This window comes from Anolis sagrei, chromosome 3, assembly GCF_037176765.1.
Source record: "Anolis sagrei isolate rAnoSag1 chromosome 3, rAnoSag1.mat, whole genome shotgun sequence".
Classification (NCBI taxonomy): Eukaryota; Metazoa; Chordata; class Lepidosauria; order Squamata; family Dactyloidae; genus Anolis; species Anolis sagrei.
In genome coordinates, this window is record NC_090023.1 from 82,879 (window position 1) to 102,036 (window position 19,158).

Below are 19,158 nucleotides of genomic sequence, written 5' to 3' on the forward strand. Positions count from 1 at the left end.
AGCGTGCTTCCGGAAGGCAACCGCTGGGCCAGGCAGGAGGGCAGCCACGCGGAAACCCCTCCCCGCCCCCCCCCCCCAGCAGGGGCTCCGGCCGGGAAAGCCTTCCTTCGAGGAGACCTCGACGCAGAGCTGGGGGGGGGGGGAGGGAGGGGGAGGAGGAGGAGGCAGCCTGAGCCCACCCCCCCGGTCAGGCTGGCCCGGGAGGCCCCTCCCCCTTCCTCCCTCCGCCCCCCCCCCCGGCCACTCCCCTCTCCCCCTTCCCAGGCCCCGCCCTCCTTCCGGGGAGCTAGTAAATGGGGAGGGGGGGAGGGGGGGAGGGAGGCGCCCTCTCCCCCCCTCTGTGGGTCTGGGTTCCCCCCTCCTCAGGCGAAGCCCCGCCTCCCTTCGGGGCGCCTGCCCGTGTCCGCCATGCTTGTGCCGGGCGGAAGTCCAGCGAGAGGGCGGGCTCCGCTTCCTAGAGGGGCAGGAAAAGGCTCGGGCGAGGCGCTTCCCGCTGCGCTCACTTCCGGAGGAGGAGAGCGGAAAGGGAAGGCTTGAATGACGCCGGGACTGCGAGAGAGGGAGAGAGAGGAAGAGGAAGGACACGGTAAGGCGGGGGCCGGGGGGGGGGGGGCGAGTGGCTGAGAGATGAGATAGGATAGCCATGTATAAATACGTGAGAGGAAGCCACAGGGAGGAGGAGGGAGCAAGCTTCCTTTCTGCTTCCCTGGAGAGAGACTAGGACACAATGGAGCCATGGCTTCAAACTCCAAGAGAGGAGATTCCACCTGAACATGAGGAAGAACTTCCTGACTGTGAGAGCCGTTCAGCAGTGGAACTCTCTGCCTTCCCCGGAGGGAGTGTGGTGGAAGGAGGCTCCTTCTTTGGAAGCCTTGAAACAGAGGCTGGATGGCCATCTGTCAGGGGTGCTTTGAATGCAACATTCCTGCTTCTTGGCAGAATGGGGGTGGACTGGAGGATGGCCCAGGTGGTCTCTTCCAACTCTAGGATTCTATGATTCTATGACTATGAGAGCCGTTCAGCAGTGGAACTCTCTGCCCCGGAGAGAGTGTGGTGGAGGCTCCTTCTTTGGAAGCTTTTAAGCAGAGGCTGGCTGGCCATCTGTCAGGGGTGCTTTGAATGCAATATTCCTGCTTCTTGGCAGAATGGGGTTGGACTGGATGATGGCCCAGGAGGTCTCTTCCCACTCTTTGATTCTATGATTCTATGGCTTCAAACCCCAAGAAATGAGATTCCATCTGAACATGAGGAAGAACTTCCTGACTGTGAGAGCCGTTCAGCAGTGGAACTCTCTGCCTTCCCCGGAGGGAGTGTGGTGGAGGCTCCTTCTTTGGAAGCATTGAAACAGAGGCTGGGTGGCCATCTGTCAGGGGTGCTTTGAATGCAACATTCCTGCTTCTTGGCAGAATGGGGGTGGACTGGAGGATGGCCCAGGAGGTCTCTTCCCACTCTAGGAGTCTAGGATTCTATGAGTGTCCCTTGGACCCGCTTTCCCCTCCCTCCCTCCCTCCCTCCCTCCCTCCTCCTCCTCCTCCTCCTCCTGGGGCCAGGCTCTTCTCCTCTCCTCTCCTCGCGGGGCTCCGGCCTCAGGAGTGCCGCCCCGGCCGGCCTCCTTTGCGAGGAAGGAAGGAAGGAAGGCAGGAAGGGGGGGTTCTCGAGCGTGGCGGCGTGTTCTCTGTCACGGCGCAGGTCGGAACCAAGACCCTCCTGGGGGGACCAGGCCCAAGCCGGGAGGGGGGAGGGGGCCGCCTCCACCACACTCCCTCCGGGGCAGGCAGAGAGTTCCACAGCTGTTCAGCAGTGGAACTCTCTGCCCCGGAGGGAGTGTGGTGGAGGCTCCTTCTTTTAAGCAGAGGCTGGGTAGCCATCTGCCAGGGGTGCTTTGAATGCAACATTCCTGCTTCTTGGAAGAAGGGGGGTGGGCTGGATGATGATGGCCCAGGAGGGCTCTTCCCACTCGAGGATTCTAGGAGGGAGCCCGGGGGGTTCTTCGGGAGCGGAGCAGCGGGAGCAGCCTGGCCTCGGCAAGGTCTCCCGGGGGGGCGCCGGGCGGAGGACAGCGAGCGAGGGAGCCCGCCCAAGAGGCCTCCCCCCTTCCATTTGGGGGAGAGGGCCCGGTCAGTCGCTCAGGCCCCGCAAGGGAGGGGGGAGGGAGGGGCCCCGCGGGCAGAGGGAGGAGGGTCATGACTGTCTTCTAGTTATTGTTTTGCCCTGTATGTGGGGTCTGCCCATTGTTATCGTCATTGTGATTGTGTTTGTTAGAATGTTGTTCTATGGCTGCCTTTTCCTTCTTCTTTCTCATGAAATTTTGATGGTGATGTTGTTTATGCTTTGAAACGACTCCAGCCCAGTTTACCTGTCCAAACAGATTCTTCCCTATGAACCATCAAGGCTTTTCATAGAATCCTAGAATCCTAGAGTGGGAAGAGACCTCCTGCGCCATCCTCCAGTCCAACCCCCTTCTGCCAAGAAGCAGGATTATTGCATTCAAATCACCCCTGACAGATGGCCATCCAGCCTCTGCTTAAAAGCTTCCAAAGAAGGAGCCTCCACCACACTCCCTCCGGGGCAGAGAGTTCCACTGCTGAACAGCCTTTCTCACAGTCAGGAAGTTCTTCCTCATGTTCAGGTGGAATCTCCTCTCTTGTAGTTTGAAGCCATTGTTCCATTGCGTCCTAGTCTCCAGGGAAGCAGAAAGGAAGCTTGCTCCCTCCTCCTCCCTGTGGCTTCCTCTCACATATTGATCCATGGCTCTCACCATGTCTCCTCTCAGCCTTCTCTTCTTCAGGCTAAACATGCCCAGCTCCTTAAGCCGCTCCTCATAGGGCTTGTTCTCCAGACCTTTTAAGATGTTCGGGGGGGGGGGCTGCTCTCGGTCCCACCACCTTCGCAATCAGGGTTGGTGGGGACGAGGGACAGGGCCTTCTCGGTGGTGGCTCCTCGGCTTTGGAACTCCCTCCCACTAGAGATTAGAACTGCCCCCTCCCTCCTGACTTTCATGAAACGAACAAAGACCTGGCTTTGGGGCGTGGCATTTGATAACTGAGTCAGTAACCTTTGCCCACATGGAAGGAGGAGGAGGAACAATGAACCGCGACTGTGATTGTATTGACAATTTGGCTCGTATAATGTGATGATAATGTTTTATTCTACTTATATTTTAACGTGTAATGATGCTGCATTGTGTTGTTTTGTATATTATTGTATATTAACACATGTTGTGAACCGATCTGAGTCCCTCCTACGAGGTGAGAAGGTCGGTTACATAAAACTCCTAAATAAGTAAATAAATAAATAAATAGCTGTGTAAGCCGCTCCAAGTCCCCGCTGGGGAGATGGAGGCGGGGTAGAAATCAAGATTATTATTATCATTATCATTATTGTTATTCCTCCTCTGGAGTGGGACCCTCCCCCCCCCCTCTCTGCCCACCTGCCGGCCTGGGGGTCCCTCTGAGGCAGTGGCTCTCAGCCTTCCCAATGCCGCGACCCCTTAATGCAGTCCCTCATGTTGTGGTGAACCCCAACCATCACATGATTTTCATTGTCACTTTATAACAATTGACCACAAGACGATTTTATTGCTGCTAGCATACTGTTTGATTGTTTTAATTAGTTATAACTGTTGACATCATATGGTAAATTTGTGTATTGTTTATTGTATATCGTACTGTATTTTGTGAATTGTTAGGCATCGAATTGTGCCTTTTGTAAGCCGCCCTGAGCCCCCCCCTAGTTAGGGGTTGAGAAGGGCCGGGTAGAAGCACCCCAAATAAATAAACAAATAATAGCTGGAATTTTGCTCCTGTTATGAATCGTAATGTCAGTATCTGATATGCAGGTTGTATTTTCATTCATTGAACCAAATTTGGCACAAATGCCCGATAGGCCCAAATTCAAATACTGGTGCAGTTGGGGGGGGGGGGGAGATTTTGTCATTTAGGAGTTGTAGTTGATGGGATTTATAGTTCACCTACAATCAAAGAGCATTCTGAACTCCACTAATGATGAAATTGAACTAAACCTGGCATACAGAACTCCCATTACTAATAGAAAATACTGGAAGGATTTGATGGGCATTGAGTTTTGGAGTTGTAGTTCACCTACATCCAGAGAGCACTGTGGACTCAAACAATAATCAATCTGGACCAAACTTGGCATGAATACTCAATATGGCCAAACGTGAACAGTGGTGGAGTTTGGTGAAAATAGACCTTGACATTTGGGAGCTATAGTTGCTGAGATTTACAGTACACCCGCAATCAAAGAGCATTCTGAACCCCACCAATGATAGAATTGAGCCAAACTTACCAAACAGAAGCCCCGTGGTCAACAGATGGGCTTTGGTGACCCGTCTGACACCCCCCTTGTGACCCGCTCAGGGGTCCCGATGATGGCGAAAGGCAAGGGGCCTTTGTGCAAGGTCAGGCCTCGCGCCAAGATCCCCATGCCAAATGGCGAAAGCACGAGGTGAGTGAAGGGGCTTTGTGAGGTGAGCGATGGAGCTCTTGCCTGGCCAGCGCCCTTGGGGTGGGGCCAACGGAGGCGGCCTCGCGACCCCTCCAAAATGGCCAGGCGACTGCCCCCCCCCCAGATTGAGAACCGCTGCTCTAAAGCTGGGGTCCTCAAACTGTCTAAACAGAGGGCCAGGTCACAGACCCTCAAACTGTTGGAGGGCCAGATTATAATTTGAAAAAAACATGAATTTATTTATTTATTTATTACTTCGCTTATATACCGCAATTCTCAGCCTAATGGCGACTCATTGCGGTGTACAACATGGAAAAACAGGTGCAAAAATACAACATACAAAAAAAATAATACACAGTACATCATTATCAAAACATCTCATCAAAAACATCAATATAACTACAAGCCATTCCGAGTCGTCTCATCGTCAAGTTCACAATCCAATATCATTTCCGTTGTTCCATTCCTATGGTCGAGTTACCCGTCATTGCACTACTATTCAAATGCCTTCTCAAACAACCAGGTCTTTAACTTCCTGCGGAATATCAACAGGGAGGGGGCTAGCCTGATGTCTACGGGAAGGGTGTTCCACAGCCGAGGAGCCACCACCGAGAAGGCCCTATCTCTCGTCCCCGCCAGCCGTAGTGTGGGCCTGCTTTTGGCCGATGAGATAGGATTGTTGTTGTTGTTGTTGTTGTTGTTGTTGTGTGCTCTCAAGTCATTTCAGACTTAGGTTGACCCAGAGCAAGGGCCTGGTAAATGGCCGTGGAGGACCATTTAGTTTGAGGACCCCTGGCCTAAGGAATGGCAGGAATTTGCGGGATGAGTGGAGCTGGTTCTGAATGTCAGCCGTCACCCCAATTTGGGGATTCAAGAAGGAAAGGTGGACAAAGAAGCCCCCCCCCCCCCCCCCATGGACAGAAGGCGGCCTTCCTCCTCCTCCTCCGGACCTTGCTGTCTGGGTTGTTGTAGGTTTTTCGGGCTATATGGCCATGTTCTAGAAGCATTCTCTCCTGACGTTTCACCTACATCTATGGCAAGCATCCTCAAAAGATGCCTCACAACCTCTGAGGATGCCTTTAGCCACAGATGCAGGCGAAACGTCAGGAGGTGATGCTTCTAGAACATGGTCATATAGCCCGAAAAACCTACAACCACTGATTCCAGCCATGGAAGCCTTTGATTCTGCTCCCGTCCTCTGGAGTATTGGCTCTCCCTCCCAGTTTGGTGTCATCTGGGTATACACACCACTTCCTTAATGATCTTTTCCAGAATCTTGCCTGGTATTGACGTGAGGCTGACCGGACATTGGTCATTGTTTGGGTTGTCCTTTTTTCCCTTCTTGAAGATTGGGACCACATTGGCCCTCCACATTGGCGGCAAAAAAAGCCAGTGGGATTTTGGCCTTCATCAAGAGGAGCATAGTGTCTAGATCCAGGGAAATCCTGCCCCTCATGCTCTATTCCGCTTTGGTTAGACCACACCTGGAATATTGTGTCCAATTCTGGCACCACAATTGAATGGGAGATGTTGACAAGCTGGAATGTGTCCAGAGGAGGGTGACTGAAATGATCAAGGGTCTGGAGAACAAGCCCTATGAGGAGTGGCTTAAAGAGCTGGGCATGTTTAGCCTGAAGAAGAGAACGCTGATAGGAGATATGATAGCCATGTATGAATATGTGAGAGGAAGCCACAGAGAGGAGGAGGGAGCGAGCTTGTTTTCTGCTTCCTTGGAGACTAGGGCGCAATGGAACAATGGCTTCAAACTACAAGAGAGGAGATTCCATCTGAACATTAGGAAGAACTTCCTGACTGTGAGAGCTGTTCAGCTGTGGAACTCTCTGCCCCGGAGGGAGTGTGGTGGAGGCTCCTTCTTTGGAAGCTTTTAAACAGAGGTTGGATGGCCATCTGTCAGGGGTGATTTGAATGCAATATTCTTGCTTCTTGGCAGAATGGGGTTGGACTGGATGATGGCCCAGGAGGTCTCTTCCAGCTCTTGGATTCTAGGATTCTATGATCCTCCAATCTGCTGGGGCTTCTCCTGTTCTCCACGAACTCTCAAAGATTATTGCCAATGGTTCCGAGATGACTTCCGCTAGTTCCTTCAATACTCTTGGATGGAGTTGATCTGGCCCTGGGGAATTGAACCCGTTTAGAGCTGCCAGGTATTCCTGGATGACTTGTTTGCGTATTTGGGGTTAGATGTCCTCTAATCCCTCACTACTCCATCTTGCTGAGGTTGAAGATGGATTTCTTTTTGTGAGAAGACCGAGGCAAAGAAGGCATTAAGTAGGCAATATTCCAGCGAGCTTAAAGCAAGCTGTAATAAAACCGCTGTTGAAAAAACCATCACTCAATTCGTCAACTATCAGCCAGTTTCCAATCTCCCCTTTTTGGGCAAAGTCTTGGAACGTGTGGTGGCCTCACAACTCCAGGGATTCTTGGAAGACATGGATTATCAGGATCCAGCACAGTCTGGCTTTAGACCGGGACATGGTACCGAGACAGCCTTGGTCGCCTTAGTGGATGATCTTCGCCGGGAGCTGGACAGGGGGAGTGTGTCCCTGTTGGTTCTGCTGGACCTCTCTTTGGCCTTCGATACCTTCGACCACGGTATCCTTCTGGGACGCCTCGCAGGGATGGGCCTTGGTGGCACTGTTCTGCAGTGGCTCAGGTCCTTCCTAGAGGATCGTACCCAGAAGGTGTTGCTGGGGGACAACTGCTCGACCTCACAACCATTTTCTTGTGGGGTCCCGCAGGGTTCTATACTGCCCCCCATGTTGTTTAACGTCTACATGAAGCCGCTGGGGGAGATCATCCGGAGTTTTGGGGTGCGGTGTCATCTGTATGCAGATGATGTCCAACTCTGTCACTCCTTTCCACCTGCTACTAAGGAGGCTGTTCAGGTCCCTAACCGGTGCCTGGCCGCTGTGTCGGACTGGATGAGGGCTAACAAATTGAAATTGAATCCAGACAAGACGGAGGCACTCCTGGTCAGTCGAAAGGGTTACAGCCTGTGTTGGATGGGGTCGCACTCCCCCTGAAGACGCAGGTTCGCAGCTTGGGTGTGAACCTGGATTCATCGCTGGGCTTGGACCCCCAGGTTTCGGCGGTGACCAGGGGAGCATTCGCACAGCTCAAACTTGTGCGCCAGTTGCGCCCGTACCTTGGGAAGTCTGACTTGGCCACGGTAGTCCACGCTCTGGTTACATCCCGCATAGATTACTGCAACATGCTCTACGTGGGGTTGCCTTTGAAGATGGCCCGGAAGCTTCAAATGGTCCAGCGCTCGGCAGCCAGGTTGCGAACAGGAGCGGGGCTCAGGGAAGACACAACTCCTCTGCTGCATCAGCTCCACTGGCTGCCAGTTTGCTACCGCGCTCAATTCAAAGTGCTGGCTTTAGCCTTTAAAGCCCTAAACGGTTCCGGCAGCCCAGCCTACCTATCCGAACGCATCTCTTCCTACGAACCCTCCAGGAAGTTAAGATCATCTGAGGAGACCCTGCTCTCGATCCTGTCTGCTTCGCAAGCACGCTTGGTGGGGACGAGGGACAGGGCCTTCTCTGTGGTGGCCCCTCGGCTGTGGAACTCCCTGCCTAGGGATATTAGATCAGCCCCCTCCCTCCTGACTTTTCGGAAGAGAGTGAAAACCTGGCTCTTTGAGCAAGCCTTCGGAACCCCGGAATAGATAGTCAAGCTTGAGATGGAGAATGACCCAGGAACGGCCAAGACGGTGAAACGGATGAGGATTGGAATGAGAGGATAGAGCTCTTTTTAAATTGTTATTGCACTTTTTGTCTAATGCACTTAATGTTTTTTGCTTTTGTATTGTATGTATTGATGGCATCGAATTATGCCAATATGTAGACCGCCCTGAGTTGCCTGTGGGCTGATATGGGTGGGATATAAATAATGTAAATAAATAAATAAAATAACTAATAGTTCTGCTTTTTCCCCATCCCCTGCCTGTCAGCATTGCCCCATCTTCTCCTTCATTCTGTGGAAGGCAGCTCTCCTGAAGTCCAGAATGCGGGTTTGACTTGTCTTAGTTTCAGCCTTCCTTCGTATCACGAACTGCAGGAGGACGCTCTCACTTGCTCCAAAGGATCATCATCATCTAATTACTTATTAATCGCCCTCCATCCAAGATGCTCTAGGCGATTTACAAGCTAAATTGTAAAGGATAAAAATACATACATACAGATATTGATAAAATTAACAAAGATCAAAAGCTCTAGTAAAAAGCCAGGTCTTAAGTGCCAGGGTAAACGGCCCCAAGTCACCCATGGCTCTCAAATAGGGCGGCAAGGAATCCCATCAGGCAGGAGGGGCAGAAATGGAGAAAGCCCACCTGTGCCTGGTCCTTTCCAAGGGCGCTTCTCTAGGACCCGGTATATAGAGTAAATCACGTCGGGATGGTCGTTGCGACCTGCGATGATGGGAGAAGGAGAGGCGGCCCCTAAGGTACGATGGACCCTGGCCGTAAATAATTTTAAAGGTCAGAACTAGCACTGCCCCGGTGGCGCAGTGGTTAAAGCACTGAGCTGCTGAGCTTGTTGATCAAAAGGTCGCAGGTTCGATTCCAGGGAGCGGCATGAGCTTCCGCTGTCAGCCCTAGCTTCTGCCAACCTAGCAGTTCAAAAACATGCAAATGTGAGTAGATCAATAGGTACCGCTCCGGCAGGAAGGTAACGGCGCTCTATGCAGTCATGCCAGTGGCCACCTGACCTTGGAGGTGTCTACGGACAACGCTGGCTCTTCGGCTTAGAAATGGAGATGAGCACCACACCCCAGAGTCAGACATGACTGGACTTAATGTCAGGGGACTACCTTTACCTTTACCTTAATCAGTTGGAAGCCAATGCAAATGGGTTATATCTCTTCCCTGTTTCCTTTCACCACTTCCTTGTTTACACATTTTCATGGACCTCACTATTATGGCTCACTTCCCTCTCTCAGCCTTGATCAACCACATGGGTGTCTGTAAAGAAGCGTTAATCCCACCGCTTGTCAACAAAAATGTAAAGAAGCAGCGCTAATCTCACTAGAATGCCACCAAAAATTATGTGAGGAAGTATTAATCTTCTTTAATGCCACCAATATTCTGTGAGGAACCTTCTTTTAAATATCAATTAAGCTGCCACCAATATGTTTAGAGACGCTGGTTTATGTCTCTGTTTATCTTTAGTCGTGTTGTGAGGTGACTTTGGTAGTGTGGAATGCACCAAGCATAAAAGCAATGGAGGAGGCAGGTTTGAAATACAAAGAGAACAAGATTTATTGTTAACAGAACGTAATTGTTGCAGTTTTGAGAATTTGAACTTGGCACAAGGCTTGATGTTACAAAATGGCTGGTTTGAGATACATGCTTCTGATGATACAATTCTACAAACTTCTTCTTTAGTGAAGTGCTTATACTACTTCAGAGTTCCCTATTGTGAATGTCCACACTGTTTGCCCTATACTCGGAACAAACCACTGATCACCAGTCTTTCCTTACTGGCAATCCTGAAGACCCCCTCTGTTAGATTCTTTTAACCTAAGCAATCTAACAAGGTAACACCTTCAGCTCTCTTGCTGAAGAAATATTCACAAATTCTAGGAACTACTGAATTCTCACAGCTTCACAACAGAGCCCTAACTGGCTCTCCTCTTCCCCGGGTCTCATCCACCGGACAAAACTACTTTCCCCAGAGTCCTTTCTTGACTCTGCTATTTCCCAGAGCCCTTAACTGGCTCTGCTCTTCTCCGGGTCTCCTCCACCGGACTGGAGCTTAACTGCCACTTTCAAACCTTTTTCTCCTTAAGCTCCGCCCACCTCCTCTTCTGCCTTGTCTTGTCACCATGGCAACCTATCCCTCACAGCTAGGCCATGGCAATAAATGTAATACATAAATGCAGTTTAAACACAGTACATTAAACACTCTATAATAAACATTATAAATACAGTTTAAACACATTATAAATAACACTTTATAATGAACACATCTCTACAGTGTCATTAACAATTGCTTGTTCACAACTCTTTGAAGTTTTTGTGTGATCCCTGGCAGCTGGTGCCTTCTTGAATTGCAACTCCCAGAAATCCCATAGTGTTGAGCTGTGGCCGCCCCATTGGAGTGAATTGGTGTTTGTTCTATCTACACTGTGGATGCGTCCAGGTCAGGGAAGCCTTTCAGAAGCAGAATACACCATTTTGGATTTTGTAGAGGACACTTGGAGGCATCCTCCAAAAATTATCCAGGCAGACTTTTTCTCTCCACAGCGTCTGTTTTTCTCATGATTTCCTTTGGGCCGGCTGAATATTTTGGCCCATACTTTTATTAAATGTCGTGGGGAGGGGGCGACTGAATTATCTGCTCCCTCCCTTTCCCCTCGGTTTGGCTCATGCAGAGGAGATGCCGTTCTTCCCCAGGTTGGGATTTAATGGCTTAGATTACTGCAGAGACGTTCCTTCGTAGAATCATAGAACCAGAGAGTTGGAAGAGATCCTCCAGTCCAACCCCATTCTGCCAAGAAGCAGGAATGTTGCATTCAAAGCACCCCTGACAGATGGCCATCCAGCCTCTGCTTCAAAGCTTCCAAAGAAGGAGCCTCCACCACACTCCCTCCGAGGCAGAGAGTTCCACTGCTGAACGGCTCTCACAGTCAGGAAGATCTTCCTCGTGTTCAGATGGAATCTCTTTTCTTGTAGTTTGAAGCCATTGTCCCATTGCATCCTAATCTCCAGGGAAGCAGAAAACAAGCTTGTTCCCTCCTCCCTATGACTTCCTCTCACATACTTATACATGGCTATCATATCTCCTCTCAGCCTTCTCTTCTTCAGGCGAAACATGCCCAGCTCCTTAAGCCGCTCCTCATAGGGCTTGTTCTCCAGACCCCTGATCATTTGAGTTGCCCTCTTCTGGACACATTCCAGCTTAGAGTCAATATCTCCCTTCAATTGTGGTGCCCAGAATTGGACACAATATTCAACCCTGTCTACATAGCCTGTGTTTCTCTCAAGCACCTTCACCTGCTGAAACCCTTTTTACCCATAACAGGGAAATGGACAGGAGTGAAAAGAGCTGGGCTGGAAGGAGGCTTTCTTGGTTGAGCGGTGCCTGCGTTTGCATGCCATCCTGTGGCTCAACCAAAAGAGGAGGAGTGAACACCCAACAGGGAATTAGTCCAGAAGAGAACAAATCTGTGAACATCTCAGCATACATAAGTGTAGTTTTGGATCTACCAGGCTGGAAGGAAACCTTTTTGGGAATTTGGGATTCCTTGGGGAAATGTAGGAAATTTGGTAGCAGCAGGGGTCTAATTTGGGGTACACAGGAAGCGGACCTGAGATCCCTTCTGGCCTGAAAGGGGGCCCAGACATTCATGACATAGTCAATAAAGGAGTCATTGTGTCTCTTAATATTTAACATATGGTGGTGATTCATGGAAACCCATTATTCAGAGTGAATGATGCCCGTGTCTGCATATATTTATTTAGCCATGTTTAGGGTCAAGCCAATGGAATCAATGTGTCTCTTTAGTATTGGACGAAGGTCCCTTTTTCCTTCCTTCCTTCCTTCCTTCCTTCCTTCCTTCCTTCCTGCTATGATTCATTTTTAATGCTCCCTCCCTTCTTTTCTTCTTTCCTTCTGAATCCATCCCTTATTGTTTATAAATCTGTGATCCCCTTTGCTTGTTTCTGTGCCTGTCCTTCATCCCTCCAGTTCTTGATATTTCCATTTTCAACATGAGCCATGAAGGGAAAAGAGGATAATCTTGGAAATAAAGGAGGTTTGCAGCTTCTTGTTTAATTTCTGCTTCTTTCTTCAACAGGGAAATGAAAACCCTATGAAGTCACCTCTGGCATGATAAGAAAATACCACTATCTAGTGGATATTTAGGAGTTTGGAAACCAACGTGCAAAAATGAAAGAAATCCCATAGGAAGAAGAAACCCTCTCCAGGTGCTGATCTTGCGGAATTCACTTTTGATCAGATAAAAGGGAGGACTCAAGTGTCCATATTGCAACTACTCATATCCATAACTGTCAACATGGAGGAGAAACCCTATAAATGCCTGGAGTGTGGACAGAGCTTCGTTCATAGTGGAAGTCTACATTTGCATAAAAGAACTCACACTGGGGAGAAACCCTATAAATGCCTGGAGTGTGGACAGAGCTTTGCTCAGAGTGGAAGCCTAAGTTCACATCAAAGGATGCACACTGGGGAGAAACCCTATAAATGCCTGGAGTGCGGACAGAGCTTTACTCAGAATGGAACACTACGTTCACATGAAAGAACTCACACTGGGGAGAAACGCTATAAATGCCCGGAGTGTGAACAGAGCTTCACTGAGAGTGGAAATTTGTATAAGCATCAAAGGACTCACACTGGGGAGAAACCTTATACATGCCTGGAGTGTGGACAGAGCTTCACTGAAAGTGGCAGTCTACGCAGACATCAGAGGATTCACACCGGGGAGAAACCCTACAAATGCCAGGAGTGTGGACAAAGCTTTGCTCATAGTCAAAGTCTACATTCACATCAACGAACTCACACTGGGGAGAAGCCCTATGAATGCCTGGAGTGTGGACAGCGCTTCGCTCATAGTGGAGGTCTGCGTAGACATCAAAGGACTCACACTGGGGAGAAGCCCTATGAATGCCAGGAGTGCGGACAGAGCTTTGCTCAGAGTGGAAGCCTGCTTTCACATCAAAGGACTCACACTGGGGAAAAGCCCTATAAATGCCAGGAGTGTGGACAGGGCTTCGCTCATAGTAAAAGTCTGCGTTCACATCAAAGGACCCACACTGGAGAAAAACCCTTTCAGTGCCTGGAGTGTGGACAGAGTTTTGCTCATAGTAAAAGTCTACATTCCCATCAAATAACTCACACTGGGGAGAAGCCCTACGAATGCCTGGAGTGTGGACAGAACTTCACTCAGAGTGGAAGCCTACATTCACATCAAAGGACTCACACTGGGGAGAAACCCTATACATGCCTGGAGTGTGGGCAGAGCTTCACTCGTAGTGGAAATCTACTTTCACATCAGAGGACGCACTCACACTGGGGAGGAACGTTATAAATGCCTGAAGGGTGGACAGAACTTTGCTCATAGTGGGAGTCTACGTTCACCTCAAAGGACTAACACTGGGGTGAAACTGTGCATGCCTTTAGTGTGAACAGAGCACCACTCAGAAACCCAATCTACATACACGTCAGAGGACGCATCGTGGGAGAAACCTTATCAATGTCTGGAGTGAGGAAAGACTTTCACTTATAGTGCAAATCTACGTTCACATCACAGGACTCAGAGTAGGGAGGAACCCTATAAAAGCTTGCAGTGTGGACAGAGCTTCCCTGAGAGTGGACGTCTATGTTCACCCCACAGGACGCACACTGGAGAGAAACCCTGCACATGCAAGGAAGGAGTGTGCTTCTTAGGAATGCGGGATGGTCATCTAGAAAGAAAGTTTGAAAGATTACTCGACTATATGATACTTGCAGCAAGAATCCTGTATCCTCAGAGATGGAAGGAAGGAGTAATCTGAACTTAAGTGAACTGACTGATGGAGATCTGCAAAGTAGCAAATATTAGGAAACTGATGCTTTTGAATTAAGGAGAAACATTTGGTCTCTTTCAAGAAACACTGGAACTTTAAAATCACTCTTTCATGACAACAATCGGGGCGTTTGTCAAGTGTAAGATTTATGAATTAGAAGAGTGGTACCGAAGGCAGAGGAGTGCTTATTATATAGGATTGTCTAAATAGAGTAGAATAATAACGAGGTATAGAAATAGAAAAAGAGACGGTTTGCAGAATTAGACCCGTGTGTCTCTGTTTTTTGTTTGTTGGTGTAGATTGTGTCTGTTTGTGTCTATGTAAGAGTGTTTTGTTGGTGTGTTTGTTTCTAATTTAGTTTTACTTTGTTGTAGTAGCCAGTTAGTTAGTTGCATAGTTTTAGTATTACGCGTTATAAACATTTTCGTTTTTGTGATTTTACTGCTTTTTAAAAACTAGTCTCTTAAAAGGTGGCAAATTTAGAAAGGTTGGCATTGCTGAGACGGGAGTGGCAGATAGACATGATTTTAGACCAATGTGGGGTTTATTGCCTAATATATTTTGTCCTTAAGGTTAGCCGCATAGCTCTGCAGTTGAAGGATATCCTGTCAGTGACGCAGAAAGGAGACGTCCCCAAAACTGGCCAGGACTTATAACATCCTTTTCTGCCTTTTCCACACGATTTCCCCAATAAATCAAGCAGCAACTGTTCATTTCAGCTCACAGAGCGGCTGATTGGCTTTATTTACACAAGCATATACAACAGGGTTACTCATACAGCCCAGTGTCCTACACAAAAGAGAAACTGCACACAAATGAATATTTATGCTGCCTGTTACCATTTGACCAACCTCTGGCTATTACGTTGTCTTGACCGGAAAGGTCCTTCTCTATTATTACAGACCTGTGCCTTTAGCCCAGGCATGGGGAAACCCAGACCCATGGGCCAGATGCGGCCCTTTGGGGTCTCAGGTCCGGCCTCCGTCTGCCTCGGCCCTCCCCTCAGCATGAGGATGCGGCCCCCGTCCCCCGACTGAGAGGAAGGCCAAGGCAGAAGTATTCTGGGTGGGGAAGGCGGCATCGGGTGGCCCCCTCCTCTTCCTCCTCTCCTCCGCCTGCTTGGGAGAGCGGCGGGCCACAGTCTCCCCAGGTGGAGAATAATAATAATACTCTATTTATACCCCGCTACCATCTCCCCAATGGCGCTCCATGCAGTCATGCCGGCCACATGACCTTGGAGGTGTCTACGGACAACGCTGGCTCTTCGGCTTAGGAATGGAGATGAGCACCACACCCCAGAGTCAGGCATGACTGGACTTAATGTCAGGGGACGACCTTTACCTTTACCTACCATCTCCCCAAGGGACTCGGTGTGGCTTACAAAGGCCAAGGCCTCAACACAGTAAATTTGTCACTGTTGAACTTCTTTGTGTTATATAATATATAACGGCGTTCCATGCGGTCATGCCAGCCACATGACTTTGGAGGTGTCTGTGGACAACGCTGGCTCTTCAGCTTAGAAATCGAGATGAGCACCACACCCCAGAGTCAGACATGACTGGACTGAATGTCAGGGGACTACCTTTACCTTTACCTTTACCTACCATCTCCCCAGGGGACTCGGTGTGGCTTACATGAGGCCGAGCCCGCAGTACATCAAGACAAGTAATAACAATCACAATACAAAGCAAAGCAACTAAAATAAATCTCATACACAAATAGCATAAACAAAAACACAATGCACATTTCAAAAAACTATGGCTGGGCCAAATGTAACTGAAGTTTACAAATAATGCTGGGCATGAACAAGATAGAGGAGGAGGAGGGGCGTTGGTGGAAACGTACAAGCAGCCTTAAATCAGTATAAAGTGCTTTTAGAGGACATAATGCTAAGGGTTCGTTATTCCGGGAAGGCACACTGGAACAACCACGTTTTCAAGCTCCTCCTAAAGACTGCCAGAGATGGGGCATGCCCGATGTCCTTGGGGAGTGAGTTCCAGAGTCAGGGGGCCACCACCGAGAAGGCCCTCTCCCTCGTCCCCACCAATCGTGCTTGTGATGCAGGTGGGAGCGTGGGTAGGGCATCTCCAGATGATCGAAGAGATTGTGTGGGTTCGTACACAGAAATGCGGTCACGCAGGTAGATGGGTCCCAAACTGTTCAGGGCTTTGTAGGTAAGAACCTGCACCTTGAATTCGGTCCGGACGGAACCCTGTTTGTGGCACTCCGCTTGTCACTTCTTTCCAGGATGAAGAGGAGGAAGCCTTGGGGAGAATCACCCTCTGTGTTCGTCCACTTAACCAATTACAGATCCACCTCACCGTAGTTTTGCCTCGCCCACATTGGACTAGTTTCCTTGCCAGAAGGTCATGGGGGACCTTGTCAAGGAAGGCCTTCCTGAAATCCAGATATGCCATATCCACAGCATTCCCCACATCTATCCAGCTGGTAACTCTATCGAAAAAAGAGATCAGATTAGTTTTGACTTGTTTTTGGTAAATCGTGTTGACTATTAGTGATGACCGCATTCGTTTCTAAGACCACTTCCTTAACGACCTTTTCCAGAATCTTGCCCGGTATCGACGTGAGGCTGACCGGACATTGGTAGTTGTTTGGGTCATCCTTTTTTCCCTTCTTGAAGATTGGGACCACATTGGTCCTCCTCCAATCTGCTGGAACTTCTCCCGTTCTCCAAGAACTCTCAAAGATGATTGCCAATGGTTCCGAAATGACTTCCACTAGTTCCTTCAGTACTATTGGGTGTAGTTGATCTGGCCCTGAAAGGGGACTTGGACTCATTGAGAGCGGCCAGGTATTCCTGGAAAGCTTGTTTCCCAATTTGGGGTTGGATGTCCTCCAATCCCTCATCCACTCCATCTTGCTGAGGTTATTTATTATTATTATTAAAAACATATATATTTATACAATTCTATTACAATCACAATTCTACTACATAAAAATACATTTAAACATACATCGTACATGAAATACACACTGACACCCATCACAAACTTCACGCAACAGTCCCATAGACACCAGGCACATCCTTCTGGCATCAGGCATTTCCCCGTGGACACTGACCGCTCAAGGGGCCGTGGGGGTGGCGCAATGGGTCAAACCGCTAAGCTGCAGAACTTGCTGATCAGAAGGTCAACAGTTTGAATCCGTGGGACAGGGTGAGCTCCCGCTGTTAGCCCAGCTTCTGCCAACCTAGCAGTTTGAACACATGCAAACGTGAGTAGATCAATAGGTACCGCTTTGCTGGGAAGGCAACAGCGCCCCATGCAGTCATGCTGGCCACATGATCAGGAGGCGCCTATGGACACCACTGGCTCTTTGGCATAGAAATGGAGATGAGCGCCACAATCCCAGAGTTGGAGATGGTTGGACTTGATGTCAAGGGAGACCCTCGCCTTTTATTTCCTGGTCACAGAGGCCGGGGGCAGAGGTAGCTAAGGCAGGATCTGGTACTTAAAGTGGTGTCAAACTGCATTAATTCCACAGTGTAGATGCCCTCCTAGTCATGAAGGGGAACAGGAGACGGGAAGGCAAGGCTCCTCTGGGTGCAGGCCGACATCCCATGGGCTTCCCGTCTCCTGTTCCGTGTGACCTGGAACCCCACTGGGTCCCATTCTGGGCGCCGCCACCACGGAAAGGAGAGGTTGGAGCTGGAATGGGGTGTCCAGGGGGAGAGGGCGACTCAAAGGATGATCCAGGGGGATCCGGAGAACAAGCCCTATGAGGAGCGGCTTGAAGAGCTGCTGGGCATGTTTACCCTGAAGGAGAGAAGGCTGAGAGGAGACAGGTTGAGAGCCATGTGTAAATACGTGAGAGGAAGTCCTAGGGAGGACAATAGACAAAGTGCATAGCATTAGCATCTAAACAATCACTAAAGCAGTTAAAACAATACAACAATACATCAGTAAATGAACAAACATCAATACATCCAATAACTAATCTGTCACGTCTCATCAGTAAAATCACAATCCGATCTCCTCATCCATTATTCCAGTTCCAAACCCAGTCAATTGATTGCACTGCTTAATTGAACACCTGTTCAAAGAGCCAGGTCTTCACTCTTCTCCTGAACGCCAGCAGGGAGGGGGCCGATCTAACGTCTGCGGGAAGGAAGGGTGTTCCACAGCCGAGGGGCCACCACGGAGAAGGCCCTGTCTCTCGTCCCCGCCAGCCGTGCCTCACACCTATACAAAAGTCTCCCATATCCAAATCAGTAACACACAACTATAGAAAACAACCATGAAAACTATAAAAACATCAAGCAGAGGCACAGGCGTGAAAGCCTAGACCAGGGGTCCTCAAACTTTCAAAGCAGAGGGCCAGGTCACAGCCCCTCAAACTATTGGAGGGCCGGATTATAATTCGAAATTCCTATGCACACTGTACGTATCTTATTTGTAGTGCCAAAACACTTAAAAACAATACAGTAATTAAAAGGAAGAGCAAATGTAACAAACGTAAACTCATTAGTATTTCAATGGGAAGTGTGGTCCTGCTTTTGGCTGATGAGACAGGATTGCATTTATTTATTTATTTATTCCACCGTTTTGTATACCGAGCTTCTCAACCTCGTTGAGGGACTCAGCCCGGTTTCCAGCCATAAAAACATATACACTCATTAAAATATCCTATCTTGTAGTTGTTGTTGTGTGCTTTCATGTCATTTCAGACTTAGCTTGACCCTGAGCGAGGGCCAGGTAAATGACCTTGGAGGGCCGCATCCGGCCCCCGGGCCTTAGTTTGGGGACCCCTGGCACAGGCCTTGTGGCAATGGAGCCATGGCTTCAAGCTACAGGAAAGGAAGGAGATTACGCCTGAAGAGAGCCGTTCAGCAGTGGAACTCTCTGCCCCGGAGGGAGGGAGGGAGCGTGGTGGAGGCTCCTTCCTTCTTTGGAGGCTTTGAAGCAGAGGCTGGATGGCCATCTGTCAGGGGTGCTTTGAGTGTGATTGTCCTGCTTCTTGAGAGAATGTGGTTGGACTGGAGGATGGCCCGCGGGGGGGGGGGGGGGGTCGGGTCTCTTCCGCTTGAATGATTCTAGGATTCAGTTCTTGTGGGTTTTTTCGGTCTCTATGGCCATGTTCTAGAAGCATTTCTCCTGACGTTTCGCCTGCATCTATGGCAAGCT

General features: G+C 49.4%; 1 protein-coding gene across 1 annotated transcript; it reads left to right on the forward strand.

Moving 5' to 3' along the window:
- Positions 1 to 412: 412 nt before the first annotated feature.
- LOC132772386 (zinc finger protein 180-like) lies at positions 413 to 14,732 on the forward strand. The gene is made up of 2 exons (XM_067466373.1): positions 413 to 586; positions 12,286 to 14,732. The coding sequence occupies exon 2, from the start codon at positions 12,505 to 12,507 to the stop codon at positions 13,534 to 13,536; it is 1,032 nt and encodes a 343-aa protein (XP_067322474.1). The 5' UTR covers positions 413 to 586; positions 12,286 to 12,504; the 3' UTR covers positions 13,537 to 14,732.
- The last annotated feature ends 4,426 nt before the right edge of the window (positions 14,733 to 19,158 follow it).

Bases quoted from the DNA above. Each gene is read 5' to 3' on its own strand.
- LOC132772386 (XM_067466373.1), top strand. From the start codon at position 12,505: ATGGAGGAGAAACCCTATAAATGCCTGGAGTGTGGACAGAGCTTCGTT.